A 21,155-nucleotide genomic window follows, 5' to 3' on the forward strand; every position below is an offset into this window, starting at 1 on the left:
GCCTACCAAGAAAAAAAGTAGACTTTCTTTTGCTCTGTAGCAGTCTTCAGCATAATTCTGCCCTTACTGTAACCTCTGCGGCTTGAAGAGCTGCTGTCAGATTAGAAATCATATTGAAAATATCTCTTACCAACATTGCAAATAGCAGATTATTAAAATGGAAAGGGAGTAATGCAAATCTTGAACCTGCCAAGTGTGCCTCACACACTTGACGCTATGCATATGATTTTAAGCACTAAGTTTATAAGGATGACTTCTATAAGAAAATTCAAGCGAGTAAATCTTTGCAGATTCTGGCTTCATAGGGAAGTGGACCCATGAGTTTTCCTCTCATTTGTTACAACTTCCAAGATAATTTTACATTTTTCTTTTTTACAACAATGAGCTTAATTACAGTTGTTGAGCATCAAGTTATGTGAGGGATTATTTTTTAGGAAAAAGGGATTCTCAATAGGAGGCTTAGTTGTACCATTCATCCATTGAAAGGGAATATTTCACTTGTGTTTTAAATTAAAAATCAATAGAATATGTTTCCTTAGCAATTTAACATTTATAGAAATATTTCCATTGTTTTTAGAGTGAGAAAAGAAAACAAAACTTGTTTACAGTGCATGAATCTTAATGCAAATTCCACTCAAGTATAAGATGACTTTAAAAAGGCTCCTAACCCTTACAAGGACATTGGTTGAGAAGAGTTGTCGTTCAATGTACACATAAAGAGCTGCAACCAGGGGTTACGAATGGACTGATAAACTGATTTTTTTTTTTGCTATTTATTTTCTACCTTCCAGGTTTATGACAGGCCACAAAAACATTCTGCTCTGCACTATGATTCAGGCCTCCAACAAGACTTCACCGGTGACACCTTAAAATCAAAGCACCAGCAGAAAAGTAGCAGCCAGCACCATCTTGACTGGTCAGCGAGCTCTGATACTGGTTCAGCTTCTCAAAGTTGCTTCATCAACACAGAACCCAGTCGAGAAGCAGTTAGTGCCACCAAGGTCTCTGTTCCAGAGCCAGGAGTTTCCTTCAGTAAATCCCAAGTAAAGAAGTCCTGTGCCAGCAGCACATGGGGGCAGCTGTCAGCCACTAGTAAAGAGCTTTCCATTTGCAGTGCAGTCCCATCACCCAACAACATCAGTGTGGCTGCGCAGCCGAGCAGCGCCTCCGAGTGCAATGGGCTTTTGCCTCTTGGTGATCAAGAAGGAAGTGTGCAGCTGGAGGCCCCCGATCAGCCCACCGCAATTACAAAGAAGAAGTCCAGCAAAAAGGACTTGATAAGTCAAACCATCCAAACTGCAGACATCGAATGGGTGAAGAGTGCTCAAAAAGCATTTGACAGCAAATCCCATGACAGCATGGAAGGGAAAAAAGAGTCTTACTCGATGGACAGTGTGTTGGATACATCACCCTTGAAGCAGAATCCCGCTTCTGCTAGCAGTTGTGAAAGTGATACCAGTCATGTACGGATTACTATCCCAATAAAGTCTCCAACAACAGATACATCTGGCCACAAAAGGAAAAAAAGGCAATCCACAAAATCTTCCATTGAGAAAACTGTCCAGGAGAAAAGCCTGCCTTCAGCACTTGCAATGAGCAGTGAAGTAGCAAACAGGACTAACTCTCAACCAGAGGGGAGTAAAAAAGATCTTCGAGCTGCAAAGCCAGGGAAAGTGATTGAAAATGAGTCTCCCTTAGTAGCTATCGACAGCAGTGTGCTCACTGACAAAGCTTCCCCCAACAGTGCCACCAGACTCAGAAAATCTGTAGCTGTGACGTCCACTCTCCTGCCCACCGATCTTCCCACAGCTGGCAAATTATCTGAGGTCCAGCACCCAAAACATGCAGCTAAGCGGCGATGGACCTGCAGCAAACCTAAATCTATCCTTCGAGAGACCTCCATGACAACATCTGAGAAGCTGATGGTGGAACCTCCTTCAGCCTATCCCATTACACCGTCCAGCCCTCTGTATACCAATACAGACAGTCTTACTGTGATCACACCTGTTAAGAAAAAAAGAGGACGACCAAAGAAACAGCCTTTGCTCACTGTTGAAACCATTCATGAGGGAACCTCCACCAGCCCAGTGAGTCCAATAAATCGTGAATTTCCAGGAACAAAGAAAAGGAAGAGGAGACGGAATCTGGCCAAGTTGGCCCAGATGGTCCCAGGAGAGGACAAGTCCATCAGTGAACTCAAGTTTCACAAAAAGGTTGGGAAGCTTGGGGTCTTGGATAAGAAGACCATCAAGACCATTAATAAAATGAAGACCCTCAAGAGGAAGAATATTCTCAATCAGATCTTGTCCTCCTGCTCCAGCAGCATAGCTCTGAAAGCAAAAGTCCAGCCACCATCTACTGCTGGGCCAACAACCATTGATGCCAGACTAGGGAAGCAGATCAATGTCAGCAAGAGGGGGACTATCTACATTGGTAAGAAACGGGGCAGAAAGCCAAGAGCAGAGCTGCAGCCTCAGCCAGAAGAACCTAAGACAGCCATCAAGCACTCAAGGCCTGTTTCCAGCCAGCCAGAAAACCCAGCAGTGCCTTCCAACCTGCAGTCACTTGTGGCATCGTCACCAGCAGCTATTCATCCACTTTCGACACAGTTAGTGGGGACTAACGGCAACCTTAGCCCTGCGAGCACTGAAACAAATTTTTCAGAGTTAAAAACTATGCCAAATCTTCAACCTATCAGTGCTCTTCCTACAAAAACCCAGAAAGGAATGCACAGTGGAACTTGGAAGCTGTCTCCACCCAGGTTAATGGCTAATTCACCTTCCCACCTCTGTGAAATAGGTTCCCTGAAAGAAGTCACACTGTCGCCAGTGAGCGAGTCTCACAGCGAGGAAACCATACCAAGTGACAGTGGGATAGGTACAGACAACAACAGCACTTCTGACCAAGCTGAGAAAAGCTCAGAATCCCGCCGGAGATACTCCTTTGATTTCTGCACCCTGGACAATCCAGAGGCTATCCCATCTGACACCAGCACAAAGAACAGGCATGGTCACCGGCAGAAACATCTCATTGTGGATAACTTTCTCTCTCACGAGAGTATTAAGAAGCCAAAGCACAAGAGGAAAAGGAAAAGCCTGCAGAACAGAGATGACCTCCAGTTTCTGGCAGACCTTGAGGAACTCATCAATAAGTTTCAAGTGTTCAGGATTTCCCATAGAAGTTACACATTTTATCATGAAAATCCATATCCTAGCATCTTCAGGATTAATTTTGATCACTACTACCCTGTGCCATATATCCAGTATGACCCATTGCTCTATCTTCGCAGGACCTCTGACATGAAGTCTAAGAAGAAGCGTGGTAGACCTGCCAAAACCAATGACACCATGACAAAGGTGCCTTTTTTACAAGGGTTCGGTTACCCTATTCCCAGTGGGAGTTACTATGCACCCTATGGAATGCCTTACACATCAATGCCTATGATGAATCTTGGTTACTATGGTCAGTATCCAGCTCCTTTGTACCTGTCTCACACGCTCGGAGCGGCTTCCCCATTTATGAGACCTACCGTGCCCCCACCCCAATTCCATGCAAGCTCTCATATGAAGATGTCCACCACTGCCAAGCATAAAGCGAAACATGGAGTGCACCTACAAACACCTGTGGGAATGGGCCTTGGAGACATGCAGTCCTCTTTGGCTCCTCCAAAGGTTGGAGGAACAAGCCTTTCAAGTGGCCGACTTCACAAAAGGAAACACAAACATAAGCACAAGCATAAGGACGAGCGGATATTGGGGACACATGAAGATCTGAGTGGTCTCTTTGCTAGCAAGTCCACTGGTTTCTCCAGCCATGCAATCAATGAAAGGCTCAGCAGCTCAGATAAAGATCTCTCCTTGCTCAATGAGAAAAGCAAGCATAAGGAGAAGCAGAAGCACCAGCATTGTGAGAACGGACACAAAGGCTCAAAGACTAACTTTGAGGTTGATACGCTGTCTACGTTATCACTTTCTGATGCCCAGCAGTGGACACAGAGCAAAGATAAAACTGACTCAAGCAATGATCCCATTGACTCTTGCACAAAGAGATACTCTGGTAATGCTGAGAGTAATGGAAGGTCAGAGTCCCTGGACATGTTTGGTGAAATGAATTCCTCAAGTGAGAAGCGGGACAACGATGCAAGTGGGAATAAAAGAAGAAGCTTTGAAGGGTTTGGAACTTACAGGGAAAAGGACATTCAGCCCTTCAGGACAAATAGGAAGGACAGAATTACTTATGATTCTTCAGTCTCTTCAGGTAAGCTCCGCTTTATTCTATTTTAGTTGTTGCATTTAAATTTTAATGCTGAACAAAGAGAGACTTGCCGTTTACAGCAAATGAGTCAATAACTTCTCTGCCTTTTTTTTAATCAACTCCCATTCTGCATCCAAACTTTGGGGAGATCAACAAGAAAGCTGGCCACGTGTTAAGCCATAACCTGTAAAAGTCTTTGAGTTGTCACACAGCATTTTCACAAATATTTGTCCTGCTTTTGCCTATCTCTCATAGCTTGTTGCACTTACTTCAAAAATCTCACCATTGCATTCTGCAACAGCAGCAATTATAATACATGATGGCACAGTAGGCATTTCTCTTATTGGTGTCTGATGTCGTGGGGTGGTAGTCATTGCCCAGCCTTTGGGAGAACACTGAGCAGAGAGTCTCTGCTCTGGCCCACAAAACATACAAAACCCATTTGTTGATGGGATGGACAAGACATGTGGGAAGTTGTGGAACTGGGTCAGTGTCCCATGACTGGTATGGTGTACTGCTGATCCGGAGGGACCCATCACGGTGATAGCTGGGCTGAATACATGGAGACCCTGGGTACAATCCTAGTGTAAATCTGTCACTTCCAGTCAGCAGGTGTCATGTGGAGTAATTATCCTGAGCATGGAGTGGCTGTGGGAACGGACCGGTGTCATGGAAACAATAAACCCTAGCCAGCTGACTCTGAAGAGTTTTAGGACTCATGACTTGGAAATATAAGCTGTGTAGATGAGGAGGCAGGAAGCTCCTTTCGGCTGCTGAGGACATCTGTTCGTCTCCTGGAGAGGAGGGAAAAAAAGGGAATCTGAATCTTGTCTGAGAGACTGAATTGTACTTCACAATAGAGAGCTGCTTTCGTGATGACACAGAGACAGGTGTTTTGCTGCGATGTAAATGAATTTAGCTTGGGAGCAAGCCCAGAGCTCCCGCACCATCAGATATTTATCACAAAGCAGATTTCACATTTGGTTCTGGAAAAGGGTGAGCTTTCCTGAACCAACCAGTGGTGGATGAGATACTGATGTGCTAAAAAAGAGCTTCAAAGAAACATAATTCATAGCCTTCAAAATGAAAAGAGAATCAGCTGAGAACAGAGAGAGAACAGAGAATTTGTATAACCTGCCAATGTAAGGCTCTTAAATTTTTTATTGAAATGTAACTGATTGAAATCCAAAAACTGCTCATGCTTAAGCCACCTAGACATTTCCATTTCCTTCACTGAGATCAGGATCTGGACTATAGTAATGAAAAGCAGTCTAAAATTAGAGCTTATCCCATGAAAACGTTCCCATTCATGATATCATATTGTATCAGACCAATTGTGACACCAAGAAATGAGACACCTAGAAATATTGGAAAAGAGACTGAATTCAGTCACTGGTTATATAGGGTTGCTACATGCCTGACGGAGAAAAAAATTATTCTCCACCAAGCACTGCAGTGGCTATTGCATTAAAGAAGTTGTATCCTAGCAGACAAGGGTTAAAAGTCTTCAAAATTTTTAACAAGGCTATTTCTCAGCTTTTAAGTGGAAGTTACTGATTTTGCAGTTTGATAACAGTTGGATTTGTAGACTTTTGGCTTTCTGAATAGAAGATGTTTGCTGAGCGTGTACTTTCCAATTACATATATTTCACTTAGGCATAGCAAATTGTCAGGAGAAAACTCTCAGCACTGATGAACCCAAATGATTTTCCAAAGCATGAAAAGCAGGGGCATGACCCCCACCAGACTTACTTGGAAATTGAATTGGTATAGAAAAAGTCCATTTCATATTATTTTACTTTAGTTTATTGTCCATAACAATACCAACATAAGATGGAGTGGCAGAACTTGCAGTAGGAGGTCCTTCAGATTTGCTGTTTAAACTTTTAAAACTGGTTCTCGTTTAAACTAAAATTATTATTTTTATTTATTTTTACTTTTCATGATTACAACTGCACATCATTCCCCATGACCTAATCCATCAAGTCACAGATTATGAACTGGTTTCTTCATTGTCAAGCTATTATTTAGATGGAAAAGTCATCAGCAGTTAGCTAAGCAGAGCCAGCTAACCAGAGCCATACCTTGCACTACAAGGAAAAATACTAAAACTAAACAGCTCTGCCAAGAAAGGCCCGGAGCCAAGACTGCTCATTAAAGCCTAGGAACATCTGTCTGCTTATGGCTGTCTAAGATCTCAGTGCAGCTTTTTTTCTTCCTCTCTGCCTTTGACCTTCACTGGGATTCCCAACAGACATCCATACTTGAGTCTAGCCATAGCTATTAACTGGTTCCCACTGAGGAGGGATTAAACTTTTCCATGATAACCTTGACCTTCTTTCTCCTAATTCACCTTGCATTTCCCTGAGGTGGCTAAACAGTGATTGACTAATCATAAAAATAAAAGGTAAAGAAAAAAAAGCCCTATGAGAACATATAACTCTGTCCCAGGAGGCAATTTCCATAGCTTGATTGCTCTTGCCATTCGGTATTTGTCATCTTTCACAATATAAAAATAATATATAACAGAGATAAGAGGAGACATCCTGAATATTCACATGGAAGCTGCAAATAGATTTATATCACAATGTCAGTGTTATCTTTACTGCATGGGCATTTTGGCATGCTTAGTAATGCCATTTGCAACTTCATTGTAAGTTGCTGGAGATGAAATATGAAGCAAAACCCGCCCACTATTGGTAGAGGTATCTGTGATAAGAGTGATGAGAGCACCATTTAGTGCTCTTTGGCATTCACGCATTGCAGTTTGTTTCATTATAGTGTACTGGTGCAGGTGCCATTGTATTGTTATTTTTATCATTGTTATCTGTGTCATAACAGCACTTTTAGCCATTTCTGAAAAGATCAGTGTTCCCTGGTGCTATGTGGTGGTCATACATATGGTAGAAAACAGTCCCGCCATATAACCTTAAAGCCTATGTATGATTTTACAATCTGGAAAGTGTAAGATGTGAAGGGAAGAGTTGTCCCTCTTATTTTCTGGCAGAGCTGGTTGCAGTCCTGGCACGAGCAATCTGTACCAGAGTGAAGGGTTCCATGTAGAGAGTGCCCCCAGCAACCTCGGCTGGCCACAGCAAACATCCATACCCTCTACTGCACCAGCCTGGGCTACCATTGGCCATTCGTTAGTGGGAACCTTGTGAACTTTGATTCATTTTATGTCCCTTTGGACCTCTTGGGGTTAAATGTGCAGTGTTAATGCATATGGCAATTCTCTCAGTCCACTGCCTGTTTCTCCACCATTGTTCTGGAGATCTTTTCTGTAACCACTAATTAATAACTCTTCCCACCATCTTTCCTATCTGCTTCCCATGACCTGTTGCTTCCTACTGCATTTTTCTGAAATTGCTACTTTTGTAAGATTCCTTGTGCTCATGTAACCCTCCTGCATTTAGAAAGACTGATTAATCAAAAGTAATTAAACCCAACTTTCCAGTTTGGCTGATGCAGAAGACTAGTCCAGTGGCGTAAATCTGGCCTCTAGGCAATGATACAGCAGAAGGTGTTTCAGATCCTGCCTTGCCACAGTCATACTGTCACTTGGGCACATCCTAAACTGAACTTTCCAGCTGTGTGTATCAAGCATTGACTCAGCTGACTCCCTCCTTCCGCTCCCCGCAGCCAGAGGTACAGCTCATGCATTTGCAAAACGTTGTTGGGGCCCCTCTGGCACTCCATGACCTGAGGCACTGTGCACAGCTGGATAGCTGATCCTTTTATCTGCTCTCCAGTAGTTACTAAAGCCCCAGGTGACGGGCTGAGGGAGAGGCCACAGATTGGTGCCACAGCTGTCCTGGGGAGACTGAGAGCAGAGCTGTGTTTTGAAGAAGTCCTCACAGCAAACTCCACATCTCCTTGTCATGTGGCTGCCTGCTTCTCTTTCATAAGTGATGCTGAAGAAAAGACTTGCATTGCTGGTGAGCAGTCTCGATGCCATAGCTTGTGCCTTGGAAAAAAGCAGGAATGATTACCTCTTCCCTATTTCCTTAGGTAGGCAAATGAGGAAAAGCACATTTAACATTTTAAGGTGCATAGATAAGATGGCAATTTGTATTTACAACCTGTCTGATTATGCCCTAGTTACAATCACTGCAGGCCAGGATGTAGCTGGGGGTGAAGCAGAGGTTAACAGTCACTATATGCAGGACTTTTCTTTGTAGTAAAACTAATCAAGGGCTATGCTACTTTGTGCTCACAGTATTTCTGCCTGTTTTTTTCAAACCAATGATCATACAAGCAAAGATTGCCTTGCTTGTATATTGGGCATCATGGCTCAAAGATCAGCTAATAAGTACGTGGGTTTCATCAGATATAGCACAGACACCAGGCACAATAAATCTACAGGAATACAAAGTTAATCATATGCAGCTATTAGGAAGGTAGTAATCATCAGTCTCTGAATGCTGGATAGTTAGCATGACAAACATGCTATTACAAATTAATGCTTAACTTAACTACAAGCACCCCCCACATCTTCACCCTCAATGTCCAGCAGCGCTAGAAGCTGAATTTTTTCTGATTTGACCTTTCCTCCTCAGCTAGTCTGTACAGTGTTGGTTTAACTCTGAAGGAAACAGTATCAGCTTTAGATGGAGGATGGACATCACAGTGAGTAGTGTTTGGAGCTATGACTTGAGTGGAAGAAGAGGGACTGTGTCATGTGTGCATACATATGTAAGTCATGCTTATTAAATGCAGGACTGTATGTCGTATTTATTTAAAGTTATTTTCTAGTGTCTTGATCTTAAAAAAGTGCCCTTGTTCCTGTTAAAAAGCCTTACATTAGGTGATTAAACCTTCCAAAGGGAGAGTAGGAAGAATACTGGAGGAAGGGAGGAGAAGTGACAATCAAACAAATGAACAGCATTCATCTGATGTCAGTACAAACACACATATAACTAACCATGTTCTGCTGAGGAGTATCATTTATCCAGATGAGATTTCTTCCCTGATAAAACTCCCCCCAACAGCTCAGATTCCTGCTGGAATGGTCTGTTGCCACGCAGCACTGAATAAATCTCTGGTTCGTCCTCTCTCAAAAGTCAAATGCATTAGTGTGATTTAAAACAGGACTTGCTATGAGTACAAACAAACATGGTGAAATATTGGCAAAGACACCATGAGTTTTGTTTTGGTTTGAGGGGGGTGTTGTTTGGGGGTTTTTTTGTAAGAAACAACATATGCAGTTCTGGACTATTACCATGAAGCCTTAATCAGGCACAGATACAGATAGGATCTCTATTTTCAGTAGTATATGGAATATGCAGGCAAATAGGGTTAGCCTTATTAATTAAACTTTGCTGATTTTTGTATAACAATACTTTCCATTATTTTTTTTTTTTTTAATAGTTCCAGAATCATGGAGTTGTTTCATTATTCTGCAGTGAACACATTATTTCAGTGGTCCAACACTATATTTGATGAACTTTTTCTCATCTGACCAGCTTAAAGACATAAAATGAGTGTCTGTACTGGCTGGGTCTTCCATATATACTCATGGTTGCACCTTTGCATACTGGAACAAGGGAGGAGAAGTGACAATCAGGTGATGAAGAAAGTTCGTTAGATACCATTTCAAACACACATACAAGTCACCTTGCTTTCTTCAGTAGTGGCATTTGACTCAATGGGACCTAGGTGTCATATGGCTTTGTGTGCACAGATGCAGAGACAAGCTGATGTGTCAAACAGGGTGTGGAGACCCATCTTTCATATCATAGTTTTCTCATACGACTGCAGAAATGTGTCTAAATTACCATAAACCTCAGTGTGCATATGGGAAAAGGGGATAAAAGCAGTTTCCTGCTGTACGGAGCCACAGTGAGGTCTGATACACAGTGATGCCCAGCGAATGCAGTGTGGGAGCAGTGACAGGGCTTGAAGCAGATGGGAGAAGAGCCAGATGTAAACTTCACTCGCTGAGGATGTATGGAGTATTAGTCAGCCTCTCTTTCCCCAGCTCTGCCTCTTCTGTGGCTTCCTCGGACACCCCAGGCTCCTACATAGCTTCAAGCAGCTGCAAAAGTTTTCCAGCCCCAGTATCAGTGGGGGGGTTGTGCCCTCCCCCTGTGTCCTGTGGTGAGGGACAGGCACTGTACAGTTATGGGGTGAATGTTTGTACCATCTGGCCCATAAAAGTTAGCATTGGAGCTTTAAAAAATACCATTAATTGTAAAAACAATTACATTCATCAAAACAGCTGTTTGGGTCCCTGGATGCTTAGGAGAACAACAAAAACTACTGAAATGACCTCCAAAAGCATTATCTGGCCCCCTTAGGATAAACATCCTTCTTGTTGTTTTCCACTAAGTCTTCTGCCAGTCCTGGGGAGAGGAGGCAAGCTAGCATGATTGTTGCTCCATTCTGCCCATGGCATTTCCTAGAGGAATGGGCTGTTGAGGGAAAACAAAAATGATTGGGAAAGCAAGTCAAAGCTTTCCTTGAAAGTGTTTTGACCAAGGCATTTGAAATACAGTCAGTTGTTTTGTTGTTGTTGTTGTTTTAATGCTACTGCTTGCTTACTCTGTTGCTTCCAATGTTTACGCTGACCAAGGACAGAAGAAACAAGAGGGAAGCTGGAGTAGGAGAGGGAGCTGGAGTATTTACCACCCAAAACCAATCTTTCATTTCCTCTATTAATGATTGTATGTTTATTGTGCTGCCTGAGGCTCAGTACAAAGTCTTTTGGACCGGTGATGAATTAATCAAATTAAATGCTGTGACCCCTTTGCTTTTTGGGAGTGTTACAAGCCTCACAGCATCCTGCCTAATTTCTGCCTCTTACTTTGCTCTCTGTCCAACAGTCAAGCAGTTCTTCCTTTACAACTTGGCGGCTCCCAGATATTTATCTTCGCCCTTTCTGGCCAATGCCAGAATGTCTTGTTTGAAGTTTTTATTTAGACCACTGCTGGTTTATGGAGTTGTGCAGATTCCACATTGGGTGTGCAGCAGCTTCGCATCAGACACAATTGGCTTCTGCTGGGCTCTTGGCTTTAAAAGGCAATAAAGAATCATGGCCCAATTCTCGTCTTGGCCCGGTGTAAATCAAACATCTCCCCATTGAAATCATTGAGGTTGACTTCTGGACTGAAGTATCTGGAGAGGCAAAAAGAGAGTGTGGGGCTGGGAAGTCCTGTCCATGGCTTCAGTGGGAGCACGCCGCAGTCCTTGCAGCTGTGTGCTCTGCCTGCTGGGTGCCGAAAACAGCCTTGGTTCAGCATTTGTGGAGATTTTCTTAGCTTGGAGGAAGAGGGTTGGTTAAGATTTTGGCAGTGCGCAGCCTGGGTACTTGTGTAAGTTCAGATGTACAGAGGAAGTAAAACATAGCAATGGCTGTATCTTCGCTATTAACCTGCTGGTCAATGTGACTCAAAGCTGGGCACAGGATCATAATGTCATGTCCTACTCGACTGCTAAAGTTAGAGTTGGGTCTGTGACCTCCAGAGCATAACCTGAGGCAGCTTCTCTGTTCCCACTGCCTACCAAGAGTTTTGTATTCATGTATGACAGCAAAAGAAAGCTGGAAGAGCATTATCGCAGCTGCCTTAGTCTGCCTGATTGCAGTAAAAATGCTGAACAAAAAAAGGAGAAGAATATCCTGCTTCAAGGTTTCACCGAGAAGGAAGTCAGAGTAATTCCCCTGTAGATCAAGGGCTGAGGGGAAGGGTGGGAAAGGAAAGCTTTTACTATCCATGGAGGAGTTTTTACACAATCTCAATGACTTGAAAAGACCCAAGGATTCATAATAGGAATCATTAGCAATTTGTCATTGAAAACATGCAGCTGGGCATGGATCCCCATAGGCTTTTGCAGCAGCACTGAGTCTGACCGAGCTTTCACATGAGGTGGTGCTGATTTCAGGAGGCTTCGTGAGTGTGTGCAATGCATAGTTAACTGTCAAGCAAGGGCAGGACTAGATGGCTCAGAGGGATTTGTTAATGAGCTATCAAGCCGTGGGTCACTGGTTGAAATTTAATCTGTGAGAACAGTGACAGAAAATCAAATCAAAGTGCTGACGTCAGAGTGATGCTGGTGCCTTATACAGCACACACAGGCAGCTTAAATAAACTGGGAGCAAACTGTGAGGAACTTGTCTGGTTGATCCCAATTGCAAGATATAGCGCAGCCAATTTGCATTATATCTATCAGTAACTGATTTGTCTTAGTGCGGTTGTTTGTGAAAGACAACAACATACCTCATCACAGAATCTGACCCAAACCAGTGTTTTATAGCACTGGAAACAGAGCTGTGGAGACATCTAGGTAGAGTTTGCTCAGCAGTGTCGTGGAATGTGGATCAGCAACGTACCACAAAGCACAGTACTTTGCAGTTCTGGTGACGGAGCTTTTTGTCACTAGGTCCTACATTGAGGGAAAGATGGCTTTCCCATTACCGGGCTCTTGAGACAACTTGATGGTTTGGGGCAGGCAGGCTTGTACTGATGCTTCTCACTTCACTGATGTGTTCATTGTCCTTTTCACTGATTTTTAGGAGCAGCTCAGTGGTCTTTCCTCTGCTGCTAAGCAGCTGGGCTGAGGATACGGAGTCTCTCCAGATGGCACAGAGCTACTGTTTCAGCTCTGTGTCTTTGGCCTTCCTCGCCTCCAGTGTAGGCAGGGAAGGGAGCAATAGTCAGCATTGTTTTCTGTGCCAGCTATGATTAGTTGGCATAAAGAGCACTTAAGTAAGTTGACACAGCCTTTCAGTTGCTTGGTTTGCTTAAAAAAGAAAAAAATCGCTGGACTACTCCAGGTTCTGTTTGCTGCCTGAAGTCTGTTCTGCACCAGTAAAACCTTGGGTTTATCCCAGAACTGGATCGTGGTCAGTTGCAGAATGTTTGTTATTCTAATATTTATTTATTTATTTTCTATTTTTAAAAAAGCTCAACTCTGGGAGAGCGACACGTTAAAAAAATAGTTAAACTCCAGATTCAGGCAGATTTCCTGTTTTGCTTCTTAACAAAACCTCAAAACCACTTTGAACAAGTTTCCCACCTCAGCTGAGGGTGGAGCTGTGTACGCCCCACACGTGGCCTCCAGAAGTGCACCCAAGGACAATAGCACATCTCCTTTGGCACGGTGGGGCCAAATTTACTGCTAGCAGGACAGTCAATACGTGCGTCTGTGCACGACTGCCCAAAAGAGCTTCTAACTCAGCCAAGTACACTGGAAAACTTTAACTTTTCTATTTCCAGCAGAACAGACTGAACAGTAAAAATGTGGCAGACAGAAACTGGAGGCATTTGATAAAAAGATGTCTCTCTGAGATGCTAGGCAGATATCGCTTGTTGTCGGTACACTGGGTGATCTGTCGTAATTTCATTGATTTGATCTAGTGAGACATCATCTTGGTAAATAAGAAGAGCAGAGAAATCCATTGCACTGAAATTAATGGTTGTTGCCTGATTTCCTCTTAAATGAATTCACAGCAATCTGAAGCAATGCATGGATTTTGCAAACCCAGAATTCTTTGGCTCCTACCCTGCATCATGACATTACTTTAGGGGGTAAGGAAGATCTTATTTGTGATATAGTGTGCTGTGGTAGATAGTAAAGTAGCTAGATGCCTGGGAACTCTGGATGGAGCTATGGCATTTGGGTGTGTAATTCTAAGTAACAATAAGCAGTGCTTAACATTTACTCCCACACTAGAAGCGTACCCATTAAAAGTTTAGCCAAGTCAGCTGTGCAAGTTCTTGCATAAAAGGAAAAACTGCTAAAACACTAATAGGAGCCACTCTTATGTTAAAGAGTGGGTAGCGTAGGATACATTAGCCCAAATTTTCTTTCCCTACTGCTAATCAGGAGAGAGTCTTGCTGAGATCAAAGAAATCTGTAGCAGGTAAAAATGATAATAAATCAGGCTCAAGCCCAGGTTCAGCACTCCTGAGTCTTTTTCTTGGCTCTGTTTCTGAGATGCTGCATAGTTCGAAGAAGTCAGTGGATGTGATTTAGACCATCCATGAGTCAACTTAAGTCCCCATGAGAACGAACTGGATGTGCCTAAGTCCTAGGGAATGGGTCAGTCTGTTTCATCTGAAGAAGAACCTACATTCCAGAGAAAATGAGTATGTATATAAATCTGAACAGTGTGTTGTGGACTTAAGAGTAACTTAGGCACATAAGCATATGATTTCGCATGTGTTCAGTGACTGACAGCTCCTGGCAGTCCATCATGACTCACAAGTGGGTGAGGAGCTGCTAAAATCTCCCGAGGTGTTGAAAAGGGCCCATTTCATTAATTCACAGCCTGACCAAACTCACCAGTTTTAGGTGACATTGAGCTATCATGGAACACCTCAGCAAGAGAAATTTGGGGCATGTTTATATTGTTTTTGTGGGCCAAACCAGAAAGAGAGTCTATATGTCTGAACTGCTTGTTACAGGCTGGCTTGTGTTTATACAGCTGAGAGCATCTGAAGTGGGCAGACCGATCCATGCTGCACAGTGCTTGATCCTGATCTCCACTAGGCAACATCTCCCTGTAGCCCCAGGGTACAATTCTAGGTATTCGGGGGTTTTTTCCTCCTAATACAGATGCCAAAATAGAGGCTTTTCTGCAGCCATCTGCTTTCTGTGTGCTCTGGGAAGTGACAGGAGGGATGCTGGGGTTTGGGAACTTCAGGCTAGCATTGCAAAATTGCACCAGCTAAAGAGCCAAAGTTGTGTGGTGCATGTCCACACTGTGCCTGGAGCAGAGCCTGTAGCACAGTCATCTTGGCTATGCCCAGCTTTTCTCTTAGATGGAACAAATGTCTCCCTAATGGCCAGCTGACAAGTGCAGAGTGTGGATGACCTGGATACCTTGAGATACAGGAGAGGGACAAGTCAGTCTGGCAGTATGGAAACACCTGGGCATTCCTAAGTGCCAGCTAAGCCTGGGGCATGAAGGAACACCTGTTCACTGGCCTAACTCAATTCATGCCATTTATCTGACAGAGCTTTAAAATAGATTTACAAACAAAAGAGCTCCTCTTCCAATGGGCTGAAACTCTCTAGCTTTTGCATCTCCCACTTCTGGTTCTTACACTTCTGGTTGTTGAGCAGTCAACCTTCAGCAGGAGGAGGTCAGACTCCCTCAGGCTGGACAGCCTAGGTCTCTGCTTTTCTATTTTCTGAGTAAGTGCTCAAACCATTAATATCTTTGTGCTTTCTTCTCCTACTTATCCTACAACACAGGTGCTTACCCTTCAGAGGGGAATTTGCATTTTGATTCCCATGTAAGCAGGATTGCACACTGTTGAGCCTTGAATTGAGCACTTACCCAGCCACACTCATGAGATTGCTGTTTCCTAGTGTCTACACCTGAGTGGCTGCACACAACCACACTAAATCATCCCATGAAGGACCCAGAGCTCACCGTTCAGTTGACGGAGAAACGTGTGAGTATCGCTTGGGTGCTACTTCAGAGGCATCCGTCTCTGCGTTGCTTGTATAGTTTGCGTAGGCACCTGCCTTGACTCATCTGAATCATTCTGCTGGAGCCAAGCACGCATTTTTTTTAGATGTTGCAACAAATATATTGAGTGCCTAAAGCAGGCAGTCTCAATCTAGCCTTCAGGGTCTCCACATTTACCGACTGATATAATGATATAATAGTCCTTGCCCAACTCACAGAGCTGTTGCAAGATTTTAATTAATAAATACTGGCAAGGCTTTGAAATGTTGGAAATGAAATGACGTCTGTAAACAAAGTGTATTATTATGACTTGACGGCACTTTCTACTTCACTTTCACACCATACCTGAGCACAGCACAGGGCATCTGCATCCTTTGATTCGTCATGAATCACAAAGAAGCCTACTTAAAATGTGGATAGTATTGATATATTTACACTGGTTGAAACGTTCCAGGGAAGAAACATTACTTCTCACAGCAAGAATGCTGGCCAACGTGCTGGCAGCTCGATTTTTTTTTTTTGTTCCTCTCAGTATTACCCCATCTATACTGCAGTCCTCAGTCACCCAGAACTCAGTGTTTAAGCAAGATGTGGCAGAAGGTAGCCAGAGATGTAAGAGTTATACTAGGATTTGGAGAAGACCTAATTACTCCCCAGTGACAGTGTTGGCCAGCACAGGTTCTCCTCCTGAGCACTGTAGTCCCCCAGGGAGCATTTGGTCTTCCATTTCTCTAGTATGATTGATGTTAATTATAGCCATGCAGTTTCAATGGTGGCCAAGACACCCAAGAGAAGTTGGTGTCCCCGAAGTCCTTTTTGTGCTTAGCATCAGATTAGCACACAAAACTCCTTGGACTAAGTCCCATGGTAGGTCACACCGTTTCATCAAATTACAAAATAGCTCATTAGATTCCTAGTCAGGTTTAATTTTCTCTATATGTGAATTCTTAATGAAGAATGCTATAAACGTACCCACTAAGCACTTTACCTCCACTGCTATGTAAATGCAGTCAAATGCTGCAAGGTAAAGAAGGAGAGAGTGGGATCATCTGCCACTAAGCTATATAACTCCAGGTGATGCCACTAAACACTGCAGGGATGCTGCCATTCAGCTAGCCACCAGGAAGAGGCAGCCTCAAGAAGAGGTGGCTGTATGGCCATCCGGATTGCTGGTGTGGTTCTACCAACAGGTACCGTGCACCAATGGCAGCTCTTTTCATGTGCTTAACATGGTACTGGCAGCTTCTATTGCTCCTGACAGTGTGCATGAGGAGTCCTGGCATTGCTGTCTGGCCCTCATGCGTTGTCCTGGCAGTGTTCAGTTCACTAAATTGGATCAAACAAATCACTCCTTTGGATTGACCCTTGCCACAGAGGAATACTCATGTTCCCAACCCATTGCTGTAACTAGAAAGCATCATCTCTTCTGTTATTACCATCCTTATGTCTTATGCCCTCATCAAAGACAAAATTTACATTTACCTCCAGGGGCAATTCCTACTTCAAGAGATGCCTTGAAGACCAAGTAAAATTTTACCAATATATTTACCAATTGTCCAGCGATAACTGGAGTCTCATGTAAACTGACCACTTTGAGTCAAGTTCAGACAGAAGTGAATGTCACAAGAGTGCGTCTCTCAATGAGAGTTGATAAGCCAGTGGACTTTGTGCTCTTTTCACATACATTATTGGGTATTAAATATTCTTCCTAATTTGTACGAGGTGCTTTTCAGCAGTAAATCTCAGACTGGTTTTACAAGAGAGGTCAGTATCTTTACCCTCATTCCACGGGCAGATAAACCAAGGTGCAGGGAGGTCTAAGGCCAGAAGGTCAGTGTCAGAGTGAGAAACAGCTAATTGCAACAGACTTAAATGCATTATTGTGCATGAGTGTCAGTAATTATTGCAGCATCAACCACAGTTATGCAGAGATACCACAGACAAAAATAGAGCGGTATTGACCTCTTCTCTACACATTGGGGTGTGCTCTCCAGAGATTTTTACCCCAGAACAGATAAATGACTTAAAGAAGAGCAGGTGCCATTTCTCCACCTGGGTCACTATGCCCGAAGGCAAAAGTAGACATTTTTAGGATATGGTTTCCCTTCTATTTACATCAAGCTAGTAGCAGTTCTTATTTTAACACAATTGCCAAGCACCTTTAGTTTTAGATCTTGTCAGTGTAGTATCATTTTGTAATTCTTGCCTTGTTTAAAACAAGTAAAGACATTTCAATGGGAATAGGAAATTCACTGGAAGAGTTATTGCTGCCTCACAAATTGATAGCCTAAGAAGGCAGTGATCTTCTCTTTCCCATAATGAGAAATGCTCCAAATCTATAAAGCATCCCTAATATTTTACTTTAAAAGACCAAATCACAAGTTGAGTTACCTTTCAGTAAGAACTTTATAGATTTTCCAGCTCTTAAGGGGTTCCTTAGGGAGTCTTATTTCATCCAAATGACATTGTTCTCTTGACGACTATCACACTCCTATAGGAAAACTTGCCAGTGGGGCATAATCTTGGTTTAAAAGGTCCTAGAAAATAATACAAAATTGAATAAGAAAGAAAAAAAAAAAAAAAAAGAAGAAGAAAAGAAAAGGATGAGGAAGATGAGGTTCGTGAAATTCACACAAATAAGAAAAATTGAATTGCCATGAAGACTGATCAGCCACATGTATTTCTATAAGCATGTGTCAACTTGATGAACTACACTTCTGCATTTTATTCAATTACCACATTTCAGAATAACATAATAATTTCTGTACTGTATCTATGTCATCCAGTATCCCATCCAAAGAATGTGGAAGAGAAGGCATGTAGAAGAATAAAATGGTACAATGTGTCTGTCGAAGGCATCTCTTCCTCCTTTTCCTAACAGATTGGCTTTTGTCCTTGTGAATCACTTATTATATCCCTTCTTTTTCTCTCCTAGTATAATAGTAAATACTCTTACCATCTACACTTCGGAAACTCATGGGGGTTTTTTGTCTTCATAATACTTTCGATAAATCCTGCCACAGGAAGTGAAAGTTGAAATGTGACCAGTCTATTAGGAACAAAAACATTAAGGATGAGAGCCCTCATGGAAACCAGCTCTAGAGTAATAATAATGATTCATAAAATATGAGGCTCAGCAGAGAGAAACTGTGGGCAGGGCTAAGATTTCAATAAGGACATATCCTGATTTATACTAAGTAGGACCTGGAGAAAGATACATTTACACTGTCTGAATGCCTTTAGCCCTGCCTGTTGACAAAGGAGATGAAGTTTACAAAGAAAATTCATTTGTTCATTAATGGGCAGCTACCTGTAAGAAGGAGAGTGGCAATTGTGTAGTGGTGTGCTGAAATCCCACACACACTTTAGGGACTGGAAGACTATGAGTAGCATTGCAACAGGTACCTGGAATTGCCCTAAATGTGGTATTTTGCTTCCCAAATTTCTGTTGTTGTAACTAGGATTATATAAGATAATTTAAAGGCAACTGTTAAGAAATAGATTTTCTGGACTGACTGCTAAGAAACCCAGAAGAACTGTCTAACAGTGTGGAACCTATGAGTGCCTTTTTTAAGCAATAAGTGATTTTTTCAGGCTGCAGAATGACATTGTTTCATCCTTTGGGATTTCATGCACTTTTTTTTTTTTTTTTTTTTTTTTTTGGCAGAACTCTTTTATTGCACAATGATGATGTATTTATTTTGACTTTTAATTTGCAGTCTTAGAATAGACCTTTCATGGCTAGGAGAAGTCATGGCAATGAAAAAGATTCCTCTCTGAGTAACAATATTCCAGTTTTAACCATAACATCTGGCCAAATGTTGAATAATTTCTTGAGGCTCTATCATGAACATAATTGTGGATCGCCTACTAAAGACATCCATTAATGCGTTTTTGATAGTTTAGGAGGCCTGAAGTTATCATGTTGGACAATCATGTGATGGTAATATTGTCACAATAATTATAAAGGACCAAATCTTCATCTTAAATTTCATCGCTTAATATTTTTGTAGGTCAAGACTCCGTTCCCTTAGCCATACTACAATACATACTGCCAGGTTTGAACAAATGGATTAATAGCTCACCATCTACCCCACTTGATTTTCACTTTTCTGTTGATTTTATCAGTGGAGCTACACTACTCGCTTTCAGTGTGTATTTATTCTCCAAAACCTACTTAGTTTTCTCTGAACTAGTGAATTGTTGAGTTTAAAAGGAGAAGAAACCAAGGGATGACTACATGTAACAGTACCATTTTTCATGACACTTTTTTTGATGTCACAAAAAGAATGTGTATCCAAGAGCTTTACAGAACCTAATAAATGATCATTTGACACTGTGCCTCTAATTGTCCTCAACTGGAAGCAAAAATGCTGTCTGTCAGCCAAAGCTGATTAACGCTGTTGGTTGATGAATTTTCTTTAAGAAAAGGAGCCAAGGGAGAGCTACAACAGCTCTGAACTTTCACAAGCATTGCCTCTGCTTTAAGGGAATTTTGATTTTTCCTGCTGTTTAGTTTGTTTAAAAAAAAAAATGGTGATGTCTAATCTTCAGGAACGTACCTCATCATCCAACCCACAAACTGTTGGCAAAATAATAAACCTACACAGAATGTACTGTTAGATTTTTTTTTTTTTTTTTACTTTGTCCTTTCAGAGGTATAAATCACAGCTTTTTGCTTTTGCAAATTAAAGTATAGGCTTTGCACTGGATAGTTGGCACCGTTTCTTCTGGCCAAATGTTCCATGCTGCTTCCAAAGAAACTGTGGACACTGAGTTGGCTATAGTTTGTCTTTGAACTCGTTTGCAAAAACTCAGTCTTTATAGGCCTCCAAGAAAAAAAAAATATACATAGTTTATTTATTAAGTTGCAGTTTAACTCTTTTGTGTGCAGAATTACTGATGGTAATTCTATTTGTGTTTTACAGGTTTTTATTTGTCTGGCTGAGTTTTTGCTACTTACTTCTAGTTTACATGAATGGTATCATTCTACCATATAGGCCCAAAAAACCCTATACATTTCTGATTATCTCACATGAAGTAAAAAGGATCCTGAATAGAAAATAGTTCTTTTGCTAGTTGGTTGCAATACTAAGTTGTAAATAAACCATACTCCAACTATTATTGAGTACATACACTTCCCATTATATTTCCAGAAGTCTTCTCAGCTACATCTTTGCCTTTATGTCTTTGTAACGTAGCAGACAAACAGTGCTATTATTGCAGCTTTTGCTGCTAAGTTGTCTATAATGTATTTCTAAACAGCAGACAAATAGGAATTCACCATGGTCTCTCTCCTTGGAACACTTGCTGGTTTTATCTGTCAAATATAGTTTAAAGTTTTGATCAACTGAATGTTCAGGAAGAAATAAATGAAAGTTATTGGTGTGTAAAACATTGCAGGTCTTGTGTTAATCTTGGAGTTCTCCCTCTAGCACCCTTGTACTGCTCTCTTCTGCAATGCTTCCTTTCTATTGATGTG

The 21,155-nt window shown here is 42.1% G+C and overlaps 1 protein-coding gene across 5 annotated transcripts in view; it reads left to right on the top strand.

The window, feature by feature from the left end:
* Window positions 1-21,155, top strand: part of SETBP1 (SET binding protein 1) — a 268,181-nt gene that overhangs the window by 183,861 nt on the left and 63,165 nt on the right. For all 5 annotated transcript variants that reach the window (XM_075739708.1, XM_075739710.1, XM_075739706.1 and 2 more), the window contains one exon: window positions 792-4,257. In XM_075739708.1, coding sequence (XP_075595823.1) covers window positions 792-4,257 — 3,466 coding nt within the window. The remainder of the gene's footprint in view (window positions 1-791; window positions 4,258-21,155) is intronic.

The sequence above is a fragment of the Balearica regulorum genome, chromosome Z (assembly GCF_011004875.1).
Source record: "Balearica regulorum gibbericeps isolate bBalReg1 chromosome Z, bBalReg1.pri, whole genome shotgun sequence".
Classification (NCBI taxonomy): domain Eukaryota; kingdom Metazoa; phylum Chordata; class Aves; order Gruiformes; family Gruidae; genus Balearica; species Balearica regulorum.